This window comes from Dermacentor variabilis, chromosome 3 (assembly GCF_050947875.1).
Source record: "Dermacentor variabilis isolate Ectoservices chromosome 3, ASM5094787v1, whole genome shotgun sequence".
NCBI lineage: Eukaryota > Metazoa > Arthropoda > Arachnida > Ixodida > Ixodidae > Dermacentor > Dermacentor variabilis.
In genome coordinates this window covers 13,421,246-13,438,836 of record NC_134570.1, presented here as the reverse complement: position 1 = coordinate 13,438,836, position 17,591 = coordinate 13,421,246, and the positions used below count along the sequence as shown (strand labels likewise).

At 47.2% G+C, this 17,591-nt stretch overlaps 1 protein-coding gene across 2 annotated transcripts in view; it reads left to right on the top strand.

The window, feature by feature from the left end:
- Window positions 1–162: 162 nt before the first annotated feature.
- LOC142575152 (uncharacterized) overlaps window positions 163–17,591 on the top strand; it is a 60,258-nt gene continuing 42,829 nt past the window's right edge. The window contains exons 1-5 of one of the 2 annotated variants that reach the window (XM_075684216.1): window positions 163–352; window positions 1,242–1,305; window positions 1,369–1,402; window positions 1,507–1,596; window positions 5,557–5,697. In XM_075684216.1, coding sequence (XP_075540331.1) covers window positions 292–352; window positions 1,242–1,305; window positions 1,369–1,402; window positions 1,507–1,596; window positions 5,557–5,697 — 390 coding nt within the window. In that variant the 5' untranslated portion in view covers window positions 163–291. The remainder of the gene's footprint in view (window positions 353–1,241; window positions 1,306–1,368; window positions 1,403–1,506; window positions 1,597–5,556; window positions 5,698–17,591) is intronic. The other variant, XM_075684217.1, reaches the window with a different exon arrangement.

Sequence of the window (17,591 nt, the reverse complement as noted above, 5' to 3'; positions counted from 1 at the left end):
ATATGCAGAATGGTCGGTTTCGGTTTCTGCTTTTACTCGGTCAGATACGGGAATGCGGCCAGTGACTGACGAACGAATGAGAAACGTGCATACTTTTCTGTTTCTGTTTTGCCCCTACGTCATGGTTCTTTGGGCCAATCATGCAGAAGCTGACCGGCGTTCTATGTGCAGCATGCACGGTTAGAACTGGGGAGGGAGAACAAAGTAAAGGACGGGAGTCGTTCCATCGGCGCTGGCGGAAGGAGGCCGGTATAGTGTGAATAACATCGTAGGACGGGAACGCTTAAAATCATGGCCGAGACCGAGATCGGTTCAGAGGAACCAGTTTCAAGAAAGAAAAAGGAAGTGCTCGGTAATGTACAGTACATAACGAATCCGATGCGCGTTTTGCTCAGAAGGCTTCTCGCACACCGCAAATGCATGATTAGCGGTCGCACGCTCTTGATTGACACGCGCCACTACGCTGCGGACACGTTGGCGACTGCACGGATTGCAAGTAACGAGAATGGCTTGTGGTTCTCGCATGCACCGACCTAAGCATTTTCGCTAGTGGGAACGTCCGCGCGCGTACAAACTTAGAATGCTTAAGCCTAGCTGCGGTGTGTGTTTTTAGGCCTAGCTGATGCACGCTACGAGCAGAATCTTTATAAATAACCCGCCTCATGCTACGTAATGTGATTAATTTTTTTCACGTGCTTTCAGAACTATAAGAGGTGATTTGTTGTAGGGGTTTTAGTTAGTGGAACTGGCGAAGACGTAACTAATAAAGCTCTAACTAAACAAATTAACCGAACACTTCTGTGATTACTTAGCAACTCTTGTGTGCGTACGCTTTTTCTTTGATGTCAGCTTGAGTTCCGACTAAAAGTGTAGCATGTATAACTGCTAGTGGCATACCTTCAGCCTGTATGTTTTGCACTTGCTGTTCTGCACAGCAAGCATGTTAAGCTTCGCTCCAAATGTGCCGGCGATGTTGATAGTTCAAGCTGTGAACACTTTCTCATGCGCACTCAATTCATATTATGGAAGGCGTGGCTACTTCACGCCTTATCACATGGCGGCAGCTTCCACAAACTTCTCAGCGCCTTCGCTTCACTGAAGAATTGAGGGACAAAATGAAGCAAGATTCAGTTGGGATTAATGAGGGAGAGAACAAAAATTGTGGTATGCGACGCTTGTGCGTTCGTTGCATGTTGTATACTAATCGGTCGTACGTTTCGCTTTTCTTTTTTTCTTTTCAGCTGAAAGAGTTTTGGGAACAGTGAAATGGTTTAACGTGAAAAATGGATACGGATTTATAAATAGGTAAGACAAAAAAAACGTTAATTCTCAGGTCAATTTCATGCACCTAATTTGTTTCTCTTGCAGAAATGATACAAAAGAAGACATCTTTGTTCATCAGGTATGCGTCTGCAGCCACTCGATTGAGCTTGTGGTTGCAATTTGTGAACAAAAACCATCAAAATAATCTACACACGTAACGCATGCTCATGTTTTTGTTTGCAGACTGCAATAACGAAAAACAACCCTCTAAAAGTTGTCAGAAGCGTGGGTGAAGGAGAGACCGTTGAGTTTGACGTCGTCGTCGGTGAAAAGGCGAGTACTCTGTACGGCTGTCATTAGTGTGCGTGTAGTGGGTACCAACAATTTGTGAAGTACATGCACACATACTCTATTGTTATGCAGAGTAATAGCTCATAAGCAAAGCAGGCACGGTGAAGAATAAAAGTCACCAGTTCAGGTGCTGTTATCTGAAATGGTAAACGCTTAACAGATATGTGAAGCATCTTGTAACAGGCAGATATTTCATTAGGGGTCATCAAAGTGCAGTAACTTGGAACTGCAGTTATTTTGAAGCAAGCATTTGTGTGTGTGTGTGTGTGTGTGTGTGTGTGTGTGTGTGCGTGCGCCTGTAGTAACACATAACTTCTGTAGTCACTTCCAGCTTATTCTCAAAATAGCAGGTCGCTTGCTGCCAACTAGAGCCTTGGCTGTGGAAAATTAAGCGATCACACTGATTGAAAGGCAAGAAGCAAATCCTGTAGAGGACAACATTAGGTGCACTGCATATAATGTAGGGCTTTTTTGCATTCGGTGTGTTCACCGAGCTGTTGTGGAATATGTGGCTCATGTCTTGCCGTCTGTTCAGTTCTGGTCTTTCATTGCATAATGTAGATGGAAACCAGAATAAGTAAATGGATTTCATTAATGTCTCGTGTTCAACTGTTTCTGGATTGTGTTAAGGCTTTTCTGGATGAACAAAGAAACAGAGTTGCTTGTGTATTTAGTATCCAGTGATTTCATCACATTGGAATTCTTTAAATAATAGTGTTAGTGCAAATCTATCTACAAAAAGTTGGAGTTATTAGGCATGCATGTGCGGATAGATTATAACGAGCAGCCACAAGTATTGCTGTGTAACAAACAGGCTGAAATTGTTAGTAAAGCAGCACTCGTCAGCAAAATACCATTTGTTAAAAGCATCACACTGTTGTGATGATGCTGTCAAGTTGTTCAGTGTGTGCACACTTTGAAACGATTGTTTATTGTTTCTTACTGCCTCTTCTGGGGCCGTATTCTGAAACGTTCGCCTTCCGCGAAAGTTTTGCCCTGGCCACGCTTCTGCCAACGGCGCGCGCTGATTGGAGATTTTAGCAAAACCGGAAATTAGACAGCACCATCTAGTAGTTCCGGCCCACGTCATTTTAATGTCATGGTGCCGATGGGTGCTCTCAATATGTATTGAATAAATGAACGTCTTTTGGCATCTCGTGGCGTTCGGTTGGTGGTGGAGGGTAGTAGAGATAAGATAGGTGGTAGTTTACACGCGTTGTTTCGCGGTGGTGTTTGTTGATACATATAAAATAAAACATTTCACACCTCCTTATTCAATTTATATTACTTGAGGTCGTAAGGCCTCAAGTAAAGGCCTCAATGTAGTCAGTGCGCAGAACCCGTACTGCGGCCACTACACTCGAAAACAACACACCCGAGCCGCTCTGCACTCGCCGGGCGCGATCTCTCATGCGATGTGAAGTGTTCGAGAACGCGCGTTGGTAGTGCACGCTGACGTCACGGGTAAGCAGTCACTTGGCTTATTGAATGTGACTTTTGCGGAAGGCGAATGTTTCAGAATATGGCCCCTGCTCTCCATCTTAAAGGGACACTAAAGGTTGCCAGAAAGTCAAGTTAAAGTGATAAAGCAATGCTCTAGAACGTCTAAGGCGTCAATATAATCGCGAACAGAGCTTTAGTAACCGAGAAATTGAGGTAAATGCACGACACGATTTGAGACCCCCCAGTGACATTCCGGTACTAGTCTGATGACGAAAGCACTCCTCATCATATTTTATGTCACTAGTACTCAGCTACTCGTATTAAAAAGATTGTTTCATTAGATTATAAGACTGAAGAGAATGCTACTTGTCTACTTCTATTCGGTTCTAAGGAAAAAAAAAATTACGTTACCCTTGAGTAGCGTGGGTGATAGAAAGGTTTCATTTTCGCTCGACTATGCGCATTCGGCTTTGCCCCGCGCGCACTTTGGAGTTTCAGTTGTTTCTTTATTGAGTCGTGCTGCGGTGGTCCTGCTGGCTCGCGAAACTTGCATTGGAACAAGCAGCGAGAATGCCACGTCCATGTGATGTCGTGGGATGCGCGAACGGTCCGCAGAACTTGGCCAAGGGCAGTTGCAGCGGCGAATCCAACGTTACTTATCACTGTGTGCCAATGAGTGAACCTCTCCGTTCGAAGTGGTTAAGTGCCGTACCTCTGTCACAGCGCACTGGCAAAGAGCAGAAAAATCACGTTGTGTGCTCGCTGCACTTTCGCCCAGAGAATTACGAGTTCAACGTCGACTTACTGAAGTCGCGTGAAGTGCCTTTTAAAGCACGCCGTCGTTGTAGTAGTACGCAACGACGCCCTGCAGCGCAAGCCCTCAACTGCAGGTCACGTTCATCAGTGCTTAATCGCTGAAGTCGAGCCCAGCATCACAAGCTAATGTGTCGTTGTCAAGGTCATCTATTGCAACAAGCGTCGAAGTTGGCATCATAAAATAAAGAACCAGCTTATCGTCGTGCGCTTTCCCTTCCGCTAGCCACCATAGTTCCGCTTTCACGCTGCTGTCGTCTCTGTCTTGGCTCTGTTTCTGGCCGCACGTTTGCGTTTTGTGCAAAAAAGCCATAGCCCCGTTATGGAGCCACCATAGATAGCGCTGTCTGCGGGAGCCGTTTTACTCACCGACGGCACAACGTCACTATGAGACCATGACGTCAATACTCCTCGATCGGAGGGCGGGGGATTTAATTGAGTTAGAGGTACGTGGACGCTTCAGAACGCATTTTCCCTTAAAATGTCTCTTCTTCGCACGAAACAAGTGTTTCGAGGTTTCTGGGATGGTATTTCAACAGTCCACGTTGACTTAATATTAACCTTTAGTGTCCCTTTAAGTGCTGGCACAGGATTCACTGTTAAGGTGGCAGTGTTTTTTGTCCTTTAGTATATACTAGGTTTTTCAAGGTTTCATATCATGCAAACTTTTTTTACCTTGTGAACATTATACTGTGAATACGTTGCTTGTCTTTACAACTTGCAAATATGGACAAATGCAAATATGCAAAATGTACTAGTTAAGCATCTAAAACTTTTCATTGAGGTTCTCTCTCAGAAAAAAAATGGTTGCTTCTGCTTAGTCTAGAGGGACTGTCCAGTAATTACAAATTGTGTTGAAACTCTGACCAATCTGTTAGTACATGGCTAAAAGGGCATTGGTATAACTGCCTGCAGATAAACCATCCAGGTAACGTACCATCACGTGTCACAATATATGTGTACGCCACAGTTTTAATAAAACTACTGTCATGACCATGATTGAACTAAAAGTTAGGAATATACCATGGCACTTGCATGTGCAGGAGAATGCATAAGCATGCCTTCAATAGCTCTTTTGTCTGAAGAAATTACTTATGGCAGTGAACATAGTAAAGGTAACTGCTGATCATACTACTGCCTACTTTTGGGGAATGCAAAGTAAATGTAATACTTGTACCTTCATCTTTCTGTTGATCATTTTGTTCACACGTGTATAAATGTATTAACTCAAATTGTTCATTTGCACTCTGTGTTTGGTGTCTTCTGTCCCATGCAAAACAGTGCATTTATCCAGTATAATGTATAACCAAGGGGTCCAAATTACAGCCCTACTTGCCTTATTAGCATTGAGTATGTAGGTTCTTATTAGGCTTTCTTTTTATTTCGAGGAGGGCTGTCTTAAGCATAGATTTGAAAAAGTCCAGCAAGGCTCTGTAATCGGGGTAGTCTAGACTCCACTTGCTAAAGTCCGGCACAAAGTCTTGTCAGTGGTAGCATGTCCTTGCTGTGAAATGCCTTTCTATCCGTACTGTGGGCATGGCTAGAGCTTTCGAGTAACATGCTTTGTCTCTGGTACCTTGTTTTTATAGTGGCAAACACTTTGCTTTTACAAACTGCATGTGCGATATTAAGTGCACCCGCTGTTCTAGTAGAAGTGTGTGACAGGTATTTCTGGTGTCCTTACAGGGCAACGAGGCTGCCAATGTGACTGGCCCAGAAGGGGTGCCTGTTAAGGGCAGCCCCTATGCGGCCGACCGCAGGAGGGGGCGCTTCAGGGGTCGCTGGATGGCGCAGCGCAGAAGGCCACCCCCAAGGCAGTCCACTGGGGTGAGTTGGGCACAGAGTTGTTTGTTGCTGCTGCTGTCCCTGCTCATTTTTATCCAAGAAAAACTCTGATACAATCAGATTACAAAACAGTCACAAACCAAAAAAGCACGAGCGAGAGCTGAAGCCAAATACGAGTACACATCGAGTGGTCGGGCGAGTCCGAATGAAACCAGTTTCTCACACACGCATATCACTGAAGGGGCTGCTTTCATTGGTCTCCTCTGTTTGCAGTTCGTGTCTATCATTTTTCTTTGTTGTGCTCATTAACTTGGTTACACCGCCGATGCTTGCCGCATAGACGGCGAGCGTTCATCTGCGCAGGCGGATCGCATGCGCATTTCTATTGGACAGTGCGGTCTGTTTACAGCTGGCAACCATTAGGCGGAGCAAAGGTGTTCAAGGTTGGCAGCTATCTATGACAGCAGGCATTGCAGCAGACGATACAGTGAAACCTCGTTAAACCGTAGTTGGGAAAGGTAGCTCGGGAAAGGTACGTACTACACGGTAGTACTGTTTAACCGAATAGCATGAGATCGCCCACTTACCTGTCGAAAACGGAATTCAGAGAGAGTGCGATGAAAGGGGAAAAAACATGCAGTATTTATTCACTTCGCGCGACAAAAGCGTTATTTTCGTTTGATGCCGCGGCGGCCTAGCACGCCGACGACAGCGCCCTCAAACTTACTGAAGCTGCGTGCCAGCTTTTCAGTCAGCCCCCTCTTCTCGGCAAACACTCGCATGGCAGATTCCTCGTTGGCGTTACGTATTCAGCGTGCACGTGCGCAGTAGTGCTGCAGAAGTCCCAAGGGCGCCTTTTTCATTACAGGTGCCGGAGTTTGGAATAATTTTCATTTGGAATAGAGTTACGTTATCGCGCCCCTATTGTAGTCGCGACGATTGCATTCATGAGGCTGACGCAACGCGCAGCTTATGCCACTGTCGGGCCTGAATCGCCCGTGCTATCGCTTTCCATGTCGTCCTCGTCACTGTCGCTAGTCGACACTTTGGCAACAACAGAGGCAACGATGGCGAAAAGTCGAACCTCGTAGCCGACATATCTTCGCGGTAGCAGCAGCGCTGCCGAGCAACTTCTTCGCATTCCAAATGCCACACACTGTAGTCAACAGCAGATCCCTGTTGCGTGTCAGTGCAGACTTCTTCGTGTCACGTTCGATAATACGGACGATGTCTAATTTTTCTTCTATGCTGAGCACCTGGCGTCTTTTTTATCCAAGCTTCGGAACAACGCGAGTCCTCGCTTGCACGACGCCATAATGCTCTCTGGCACCGCGTCGAAATGATGTTGATGTGGCTTCATGCGCAAACGCACAGGGCGCTTGGAGGCCGTTCCGATCTCTGAGGCGTGTTGTTCTGCCGAGCCGCCCGATGGAGACGGCGCAGCGCCGTGTTTGCGCGACGAAAAGTTCAAACGCAATGTTTTAACCGATGCGTACGCAGTAAGCTGGTACAGTTTATGCGGATACGAAACACATTATGTTCAATGGCCGCTGAGTCGGGGATTTGACTTGACTACTTTTAAAACGAAACTACTGTTTAAGCGGGTACGGTTTAACGAGGTTTTACTGTACTGGCATGCCGTATTTATTCACATAATGATCGCTCACCTGAATTTTGTCGTCAAAATTCAATTTTGTTTTCTTTCCCATGAAATGAGCGCACCCTGAACTTGCAGCAATATGTCGTGTGCCAAGTCTGGCTAATGATGATCGCGCTTACCATCTGTCTAATGCTACGTGGATGACTCTTAAAAGACATGCCAAGTGGTCCGCACGCACCCAACATTCTTAAGCAGATGCCCCATTTCATTCCTTTCCGCACTTCCATGAAAAAAAAGAAAAGCTACAACCAAACTTGCCTCGGCTTTATTATTTGTGGGCTTCATAATGGTATTGGTCAACAACAACATAAAGGGCGCCTTTTGATTCTTCCCATCTGCACTCGTGGGCACGCAACAATTCGCGAATGGCAACGATAGTGGCCACATTTACACTGATACGTGAGAAGTGTACCCTATTCACACGCCGACGCTTCTAACGCAGCTAAGATATTCGCCCACCCTTAGCGGAAATGTGCCATATTAGGATAGCAGTGAAGACAAATGCCGCAGTTTCCGCAGCAAGCCCGCCATGTGTAATGATAGCACCCCTGAATTTGCTTCAATTTTTTTGACAAAAATGTGTGATCATTATGCGAGTAAATAAGGTATTTTTGCAGATGCAATTATAAGTTTCTGCATCCCAGTAAAAATGCGACTCTAGGCGGCCGCATGAATCTGTTGTATTGGCACCGTCATCCTTGTTCGAAACACTGCACATCTTATCATCTTATCTCTGCCTCTTTTAAAAAATGCATTGCAATCGCGTCATGTCGAAACATGGGACGTATGCTCAAATGACTACTTTCAATGTCCGCTGCCTTGTCTGGTTCAGCAAAACCTCATGAACTATCCAATGTGCTGCGTTCTACGTTAAAGGGATACAGAATAAAAATCGAAGAATATAGAGAAAGCCCCACAATTGCATTCCTAAGACACAATTGTTATAGTATATAGTCATTATTCGCGTTACTTTTGAGCGGATGGCTTTATTTTTGACTCTATGAGCGGCCACCGCATCACTCGCAAAGCGCCCCCGACAAGAAGCCGGCGGATCTGACGTCACACCTACCCTGGCAGCCGCGGAGCGAACTGATTGGCTGCGCAGTTTTGTTTTCCTCGCGCTGTGCAGTGCAAAATGCAAAGTTCTAGTGAGCGTGATAGCATGAGCGGAGATTATGACTCCGACTTGGATGAGCGGCCTACTGAACGACCATGAACGATAAAGGTGTATGCCGACGACCCGCCGCTGCAGTTCCCCTACGCGGTGGCGAGGGAGTCTGGACCAGCAAAGTGGTGTTTACACTGTGCATTCCATGTACACGCGTTCGCCTTGAGAGATCAGGGGCGGCATCATAGGTGGAAACCAGATATAAACGCGGTTCCTGCGGCTCGGATCTCAAGCTCGCACCTGTCACGAATGAGTTAGTGAGACGAGAGGCGCACGCCTCATTGACAGTGTTGCATCCGTGGCGGTGCGCCCAGCGTGATTCACTCACGCAAACGCTTCGCCATGTTTGGTTTCAACAGAATGAGGACGCTTATGCCTCAGGCTATGCAATGTCAGGCGACGTAAGGAATTTACTCTGCGTTCTGCGCAAAGCGGCTTGCTCCGCCCGCTTGGATGGGTAGCTGCTAGCGCGGAAAATATGAGAGCTACCAATGCACAATACAGGTGCCGTGAGTACACACTGTACAAAAAAAACAGAACGTAGAAATCGTTGAAGATATTGACGCGTGTAGACCTCCCTATACCTACGCCATCGGAGCAGGTGTGGCCGGCGGCGTGAGCATAAGTCAGCTGCCGACTCTTGTGCGGCAGGTGCTTGATGCGCGCAAGTAGCTATTATTGGGAATAGATGCGATGAAGCAACGGGTGAGGATTGAAGCCAGGCATGTGCAGTGACTGAAATGCCTCTGTAAGCAGGGAGCGTCTTGTTACGAGTACATGCGCAGCGGTTTCAACGTCCCGTTGTTTCATCGCAGCCGAGCACTCCTTCCCTTGGTGCAAACGAGATGGCGCCACAAGTCTCATGTCGGCGAATTTTTTTTCGTCAGCCGTCGCTTCAGACGATGCGGATTTCAATTCATTCTGGCAGAATTGGCCTAACATCTGGCTCAGAACGTCGTACAAACGACAAATTACGGTCAAACGGCACCTGTGCGCAAAACTACAGCGTGAACAAGTACACGAAAAAAAGACTACCGCTGCCTGCCGTTTTCACATGCGCACAGCAGACCCTCGGCATTCTGCGGTGTTGACACGGCTGCTCCACACATCAAACCACAAATCCACGAGATGAAAGACGAGGTTTTCGAACAGCTCACACGAGGAAGCGGTACGAATAGGACGGTCGAACGCACGTGAGGCTCCCGAGTGCTGCTTGCATTTGCTTGCGCATGTTATATTGCTTTTTTGTCATTCTGCAAATTTTAAGTGTGCTTCGATGCACAAAATGCCTTTTCATATTTTTTTATACATGTATTAAGCCACCAAATATGAGTGAGGCATCAAACCTGTATATTATTAATTTAATAATTGTTGCTTGTAAACATTCCAAACAAAATATAACCTTACATGATGTGCTCAGCGATGAAGTTCTCACCGTGTGCAGAAAGGTTGTGCATAAATGGTTAAGGGGGGATATGGGGATCAAAGCTAACTTTTTTATTTAGCATCCGATTTTGATTAAATTTTGCACAGATGTTAATAATACCACATAAACAAAACTGTGAAAATATGGTGAAAATATGGCTGCAATATCTGAAGTACTTTTTTGTTTACAAAATTGTTCTGCTTTCATTTTTGCAAAATGCCTGCACACCTGTATATAGGTGCTAGGAGTTCAAACAAACATTGATATCACTCCTATATGTATCCTCCACACAGTGACATTCCTGTAATTTTTTTTGCCTAACAGAATTTTTTTATATTTTCATTCTTTTACAGCTACTTCAGTTGCATGAAAATCTCGACTGTGAAAACAAAAGATAACAAATTATTGAAGCAACTATTTTGAAAAGAAAACATGTCACTGTGTGCAGTGGTGCACAATGAGTGTAACAAAACAAACGGTGTAAAAATATTCATAACGGTGGCTGAGATATTGGCTTTGCAAGTTGACCTTGGTGGTAGAAAAAAGTTCTGAGAAAAAGGTGTTTGAAGTTTTGGGCCATGTTTATTCGACTAGAAGCTACCGGCCTTGTAGGTACAGGTGTCAGGTTGATCTCTTGGCTTCTTGGATCTTTTATGCTCGCTTTCATGTGCTTTTTGTGCCCTCTTCTTGCGCAAGGCATCTTTCTCAGCTGCTCGACTCGCTCGAGTCCGTCGCCACCGAGCATGCTCCTCCAGCCGTAAACCCTATCTTCCGTTCGGTTGCCGGCACAGAACCAAGTGACGCGCGGACAGTGGCGGCGGTCATATTCAACACCTCCGACAAGTGAATTGTGACTCAAGATGCGACTGCATGGTGCGACCGTTGCTGATGCACGGTTCGTCTTCACGGCCGCAGACGCTCGCGCTTGGACCGCACTTTCGTCGTTCATCTCGGTGACGGTGGTGGCACAATCGGGGTACGTCGCGGAGCATTTACAGGGCGTTGCAGGCCCGGAAGCATCGGAAAAGGCGGTTATTAGTTCGGTATCATCACCACTGGAACTCAAGGCTGCAACAGCCTGCGAATTGCCCGGCAATGCGTCGACAGTCTAAGCTTGCGCACGGACGCAACTCTGCTAGGACTACTTATCCTTCGGATGTTCGGCGGCTTGCGCTTGCGGCTGCCGAAGCAGTGCTTGGTCGCGTATTTCGTCGTCCACGTCCGCCAAGTCATGCTCGAAACCACAAAATGAAATAGAAAACTAAAATCCGAATAAAGCGATGAAGCGGCGGCGTACCTCGAATATCTAACACGTAAACAAAAGGGCAGCAGCCAGCGCGCGAAGAAACGGGAGAAGCAGACGCCGCAGCAGCTCGCTTCCAGACCCGGCCAATGGGGCGGCTCATAGAACGCACGTGACGGAGCAAGCCAATCGGCGGCCGCGACAAGCAGCTCCGCGACCTCCAGACTTTTTGCTTTTTTTATGCTTTCTCTTCTCTCTATCAGGAAATGAAAGAGAGGAGTCAAAAGGCGAAGAGGCGCGCTTTTCAACGGTACCAGCATGGCCGCGCCGCGTACTGCCGTTCCGGAGCTAGGGACGCTCGAAAACCGCGACTTTTCCACCGATTTTCACGAAATTTTCGCTGTATTGCCTTATGTATATATTTATTTATGGTACTTAGCAGTCGTTTTCAGCGGAAATACTTGGAAAACTTATAGAAAAGGGGTCAAAGATTCGAAATCTGCAACTTTCTAAAAAGTGATTTTTGGGTCGTTTTTCCAGAGTTGATCCCCGCGTCCCCCCTTAACTTTATGCAGCAAGGAATTGAAGGTTAAGCATTGAGTGCACAATTCATTATGACTGGCATAACAGCAATATGTGCGTGTAGCGGTGACCTTATGCAGATATATACCCATCAAATGTTTTCAAGTAGAATATTTATTTCAAAGCAAATAATCTATATTGCTAATAGAACAAGTTCAAGTGAAATCAAATAATTACATTCTTTCTTGCCGGCCTGGGTGGCCAGTCTGTTGCCAACTTACTACTTAGACATACCTACCGTAAAACCCGGAATATAGGTCTAACTTTTTTTCAATAAACTATTGCGAAAAGTCTACCCTCGTCTTATACAGTCAAACCCGGCTATATCGAACTCGCAAAAAAACGCCTATCAGTTCGATATAGAGCATAATTCGATATAAGCCTGCTAAATAATTGGATGTCATAAAAGCACATACCATTTATAAAATCACTTTATTAACGAAACTAGCTTAGTTTGGCATAAATTAGTCCTTCATTTTCTTCTGCTTGGGCAATTTCGCTGCCTGCGACGCACGCACTTCCCCACGTTGTCTAAGGAGTCGGCGCAGCTGAGGCCGCAACCTTCCGCATTCTCGCAGAAGCGCCGGACTAATGCGAGTGTACCAATCACTTCGGAGGATATGGGCAAAGGACCGTAGTTGCTTTCCTCAATGTGCCTACTGTCATTTGTGCTCGGTACGATGTTGGCGATGTAGTCTTCGTTTCCGGGCTCCACCGTGGTCGCGACACCATCATCTGCACTCACAAACTCGTCCACCATTGATTCGAATGTCCCGGAAATTTTGACAGCTCGCTCCAAACTTCGGCAACACCGGCAACGGCTTCGTCGCATTCATCAGAATTTACAGTTCTCACCGAGCACGCGGAAACCGGCACGTATGAAGAACCCCTCGTACACGGCCGTGCGTATGCGTTGGGCGCCATGGGCACCGGGTTGCGAGTCTGGCCACTTTAGCCCTAATCGTGCCGAGACTGCTCCTCGGAATCTTGCACGCTGCGGGGACATCCAACTTCTCATCGCGTTCGATGCGATTTATGATTTCGAGCTTCACGACGAAAGGCGAATTCTGCCGCTTCGTCACGGCAACACTGCGGGAGAAGGCCCACAAGGCGCAAACACGATAAACCAGAGAAGCAGCCAGACAACTCGCACTTTCGCCATCTTGCACGAAGAGAGCACAAGAGCTTCTGATTGGCTGTCTGAGCAAGCGCTGTAGGCGGGCCAGGATCATCTTTTGCTGGAGAGTGTCGCTAGATAGTGATCTAAAGAAAGGAAGGACGCTTGATTCTGTAATCCGTGTGGGAGCACTGCGAAGCGTCGTCAGGGGAGAGGGGGTGGCAAGTGAAAGATGATAGAAAAAGAGGATGTGGCCTGACCTAATAGACTCCACTATGCGCGACACGGGGAGTGTCGACGGCTCGCCCGAAAAGCCCGAGGCAGCGCGGTCACGGTAGGGAGAGCGGTTGGATGGAGCCGCGCCGCCGGGTTTCCCCGCTACCGCGAGGGAAAGCCAACTTCTGCGGGCACTTTTCCGCCGCTTGGCGTTCGATATATCGGGAGTCACTGCAATATTTGTTCGATGTAAGCGTAATTTTTGCTATATATACTCATTGTAACTATACCATGACCACAAATTGTTCGATATATAGAATAATTCGATGTAAACGGGTTCGATATAGTCGGGTTCGACTGTATACCGGACATTGGCGGAAAAACTACGGAAGCCTTGCAACAATGGGCGGATGAAGTAAAGAAGCGCCATCGCCAGCAGCAGCAGCGCGTCGTGGCGACATTGTGGCACCGCCAATTTGCGTTTACATTGTCACAGTTATATTGGTTAAGGGCTGCTTTTTGACATTTTGTTTCAAAATGAGCGGAAGCCGACGACAAGTCACCGTCGCCTTCAAGAAAAAGGCGATTGAGTGCGCGGAAGCCCACAGCAACCTCGCGGCACAGCGCGAATTTAGATTATCCGAAAAGATCATTCGGTACTGGCGGAGACAGAAGCAGCAAACCAACAGAAAACGTCATTTCGTGGGTGGATCGCAAAACTGGAAGACAAGGTTGCGTAGTTCGTCCGGGAGCTGCATGTAAGATCTGCCTGTGACAGCCGAATCCATCCGTTTGAAAGCGGTAGAAATCGCATGCGCCTCTAGACTGGGCAGCGAGAAGTACTCATCATACGACTCTAGTTCGGACCACTCTAATGAAACCCGTTGCTCTGATTCGGAGTAGCGCTTGCGCGCTTCGTGCCCTTCTGCGTACTGTACACCCGGCCAATTTTTAACAGTATCGCGCGACCATCGACCCGTGTGTTTGTCAGCACCTTATCATCACGGCACGGAGCGGCGAAATAGCGAAAGTAAGCGCACGTGTACACGTGCACATATCTCGTTTGTTTCGCCGCTCAGCGCCGTTAATAAGGTGCTGACAAGCACACGGGTCAATGGTCGCACGATACTGTTAAAAATTGGCCGGGTGCACATGCGAGCAGCATTTAAATAAGTATTGTCACTATTGTGCATGAGTCGCAGTTGTTTCAAGGTAAGAGCGTGTTTCGGTACTTTTGCCATTGAAAAAGATTTCTTTCATTTTTAGAATTCGTTAGTAGGGGGATCAACCTATATTCCGGTCCAACCTATAGTTTGGTTTTTATGGTAATTTAGCATTTAAACGATGTACAAAACATTATCAAATTGCACAAAATTAAGCAGTACCATGACCAGCATATTCCCTCTCTCAACCATGGCAGCAACCAAGGATAACCGACTTGAGACTGCTCTATCCTGTCAGCTTCATACATACGTGTTCTATTTTGTTTACTCTACATATAAAAAATGAGCTCACACAGGGTGCACATGATACGTCAACTGTTGTAAGCTCTACTCAGGTTATTTGAGTTAGTTGGGCATGGGCTGCACATTATTTATGTATTTATGCAGTAACAACCTATCTAGCTGATGCACAGCCATATTTTAAGAAAATTAAACATGCATGGCATTACATAGACAGCTGGCCAGTATCTGTATACAGTCGCCGACCGATTTTCCGGACTCCAAAAATTCGGACGTGCCAGATTATTCGGTCAGCTTCGCGGCACCGCCATTCTCCCCATAGACCATAATGTATAACAACTGCCGAAAGTTCGGACACCTTGCAACCTCTCGTCTGATTTTTCTAACACTCCTTTAGCTAACTCGGTCGAGAGCACCATGCACCGACTCTGACCGGTGCATGGTTCGACTTGCTGAACGCCATTTTTATTTTGAACGGAGCTTCCTTGCTGCCCCACGAAGTGGCGCTACTAGAAATCCCCTCTCATCATCATAGTTTCTGCCTGGTTAGATAGAGCGGCTCTGCAGCAGTTCCGGTTTCAGCTTAGTAAGCCATGTCAAGACAATCCAGCAGCTGATTTGTTTCCTCGCGCAAGACGCTGCGAGCAGGCCGCGTTTTTCGTTTGTGCGACTGGTGTCGGCACGGTGGTGTTTGCTTTGTGCGCTGTATCAAGGTTTCGGTGATGCAACACGGCATACGGAAACATCGCGTCAAGGGTCTAATGGCGCCGACAGTGCCCACGCAGACTGCGCTGGGGAATGCCGGCAAGCGGGTGCCGGGAGGCCTAAGATTTGTCGCCTTCTGATGTGCTCCCTACTGACGCGGAAAATGTTCTGCCAAGACCTGCGCAGTGGTGGCATTGCGATTCCGGACACCGTCTCATTTGACAGTTTCACAGGTGCTGACACTGCTGTACTGACATGCGCAGAACTCGACGACGGCGAGATCATTCGTCAGGTTTCTGCTGCACCGCCGGACGATGACGCATCATGTGCTACGCTGCCGTCGCATGCGGAGCGTGCACAAGCAGTGACTGCGCTTTCAGCCGCCTATAGTGACCGTACGACCCTCTCAGAGATTCAGGCTTATCTGATTGCGCGTAAACGGAGCAGCGTGCAACGGCGCACTCACGATTTCTTCAAGCCTACTGCCGAGCCCGAATAAGTGCGTGGAAATAAAGGATTTCGTTTTTTTTTTTTTTTTTTCTTAATCTGCTTTTTCGGACACCTGTTTATTCGGACATTTTCGCAGTCCCCGTGAGGTCCGAATAAACGGTCAGCGACTGTAGTATTTGAAAGGAAACTAAGCTTATGAAGTGACTTAGCTTAGGAGTTCAGTGGCCTCTCGTGCTGTGAAAAGGTTAATGCAGTTTGTGGTTTTGTGTTTGTCGTTTTTTATTAGTAGCTGCTTTAAGGCGACACGGGTCTTAGAGACCAAAAAAATTGAGAGAAATGGGTTTCTTCAATTCATATTTTAGCCGCAATATCAATTTATGTAACCGCCGCGAGCTTTATTCTGACAAAAAGAAGCATAAAAACTGGGCTTTTTTCATGCCATGCCACTGCTGAACGACGTATGCTGTCGTGGCCATCTTGGTTTGTTGGAAAGAACTACTTCTCTTCAATTTTCCACCACATTTTTTGTTCGTCCCCCTATTTGCTATTTAGAAATACCGCAACGAAAAAAGTCCCAGCGTCCCACCCCATTCGTTCATTCAGTGAATGTGACTAAAGTCCTGCGATTGGCTTAGGTGGCTGGCAACGTCTGCTACGTCGCATGAACAGGCTTGAAAAGTGAACCACGATGCCATTTTGAAAGCCGCTAGCATAGCATGTAGTGATGTCTGAAGTTTGCCACTCAAAACAAGTTTGGCAAGAAAAGAAAGCGAGCGCGCTACAACTTCGAAAAGTGCTCTGGCCCTGTTGAAAAACTCAGTGACGATCACCCGCCGGTGGTTTCAAGTGACGGCTACGACGCGGGATGCAACAAACCTGGCACGAGTGAGCTAGGCCCAACGACGTCGCCAGCTGATAGTGATTGCAGGAGCAGCATTCGGCACGACACAAAGATGGTGCAGCCAGCGGAATTGCTCCAACAGCAGGCTCAAATAGGGGAAAACCTCCAACAACTGGCCGGAACTTCGGCAGCGAAGTGGAAATTAGACGTGTGCGAGCGTCGACGACGGTGCGGACGGGCCGGCAGAGATGGAGTCACACTTTTATGTTATCAGTGCAGAAGCGATAAGTGTTTTGGTCCTGCATCTAAAGTGCACTCCTTGTGGCATATCTGTGACTATTGACTCAGAGGGGCGAGACTACGGCCTAGCTGTCAAGCTTCTCGTCATTTGTGAAAACTGTGGCAATGTTGTTTCCGAGTGGAGCTTGCCGCGTGTGAGGAACAGCAAAACGGTCAACCCCTTCGTAGTGAACATTTTCGCCGCTCGTGCGATGATTAGCACTGGAAATCCACAAACAGTGATGATCCACATTCTTGCTGCAATGAATATCCCACACTGTTGCCTTCATAACAAAATGTGGCAAGGCTATCTCAAGCAGAAGCTGTGTCGGCATCTGCAGCCCAAAAGCTGATGGGCGTGTGCGCGCCATCAGTGATGTTATTGTATAATGACTTGAAACTTGTGAACTCCGGGAATATAGCGGTATTCTATGATGGCTCGTGGATGATGCGCGGCCATTTGTCGCACAGCGGAGACGGCATGGTCATCGAACTGTTCTCCGGGCTTGTGCTTGATTACGTTGTCCTGAGCAACTTCTGTGCTGCGTGTGTGCGCGGCCGGAAGCCTGGTGACCCGGACTACCAAGATTGGAAGGCAAGCCATATGTGCCAAGAAAATACAGAAAAAAAATCAGGGGAGATGGAAGTTGAAGCGGCGCTTATACTGTTCCAGAGGTCACTTCAGCGGCACAAACTGAGGTATACCACAGTCCTCTCAGATGGTGATAGTCGTGCATTTCTTGCTCTTAGACAAGCCAAAGTGTATAGCTTTGTGCCAGTCGAGAA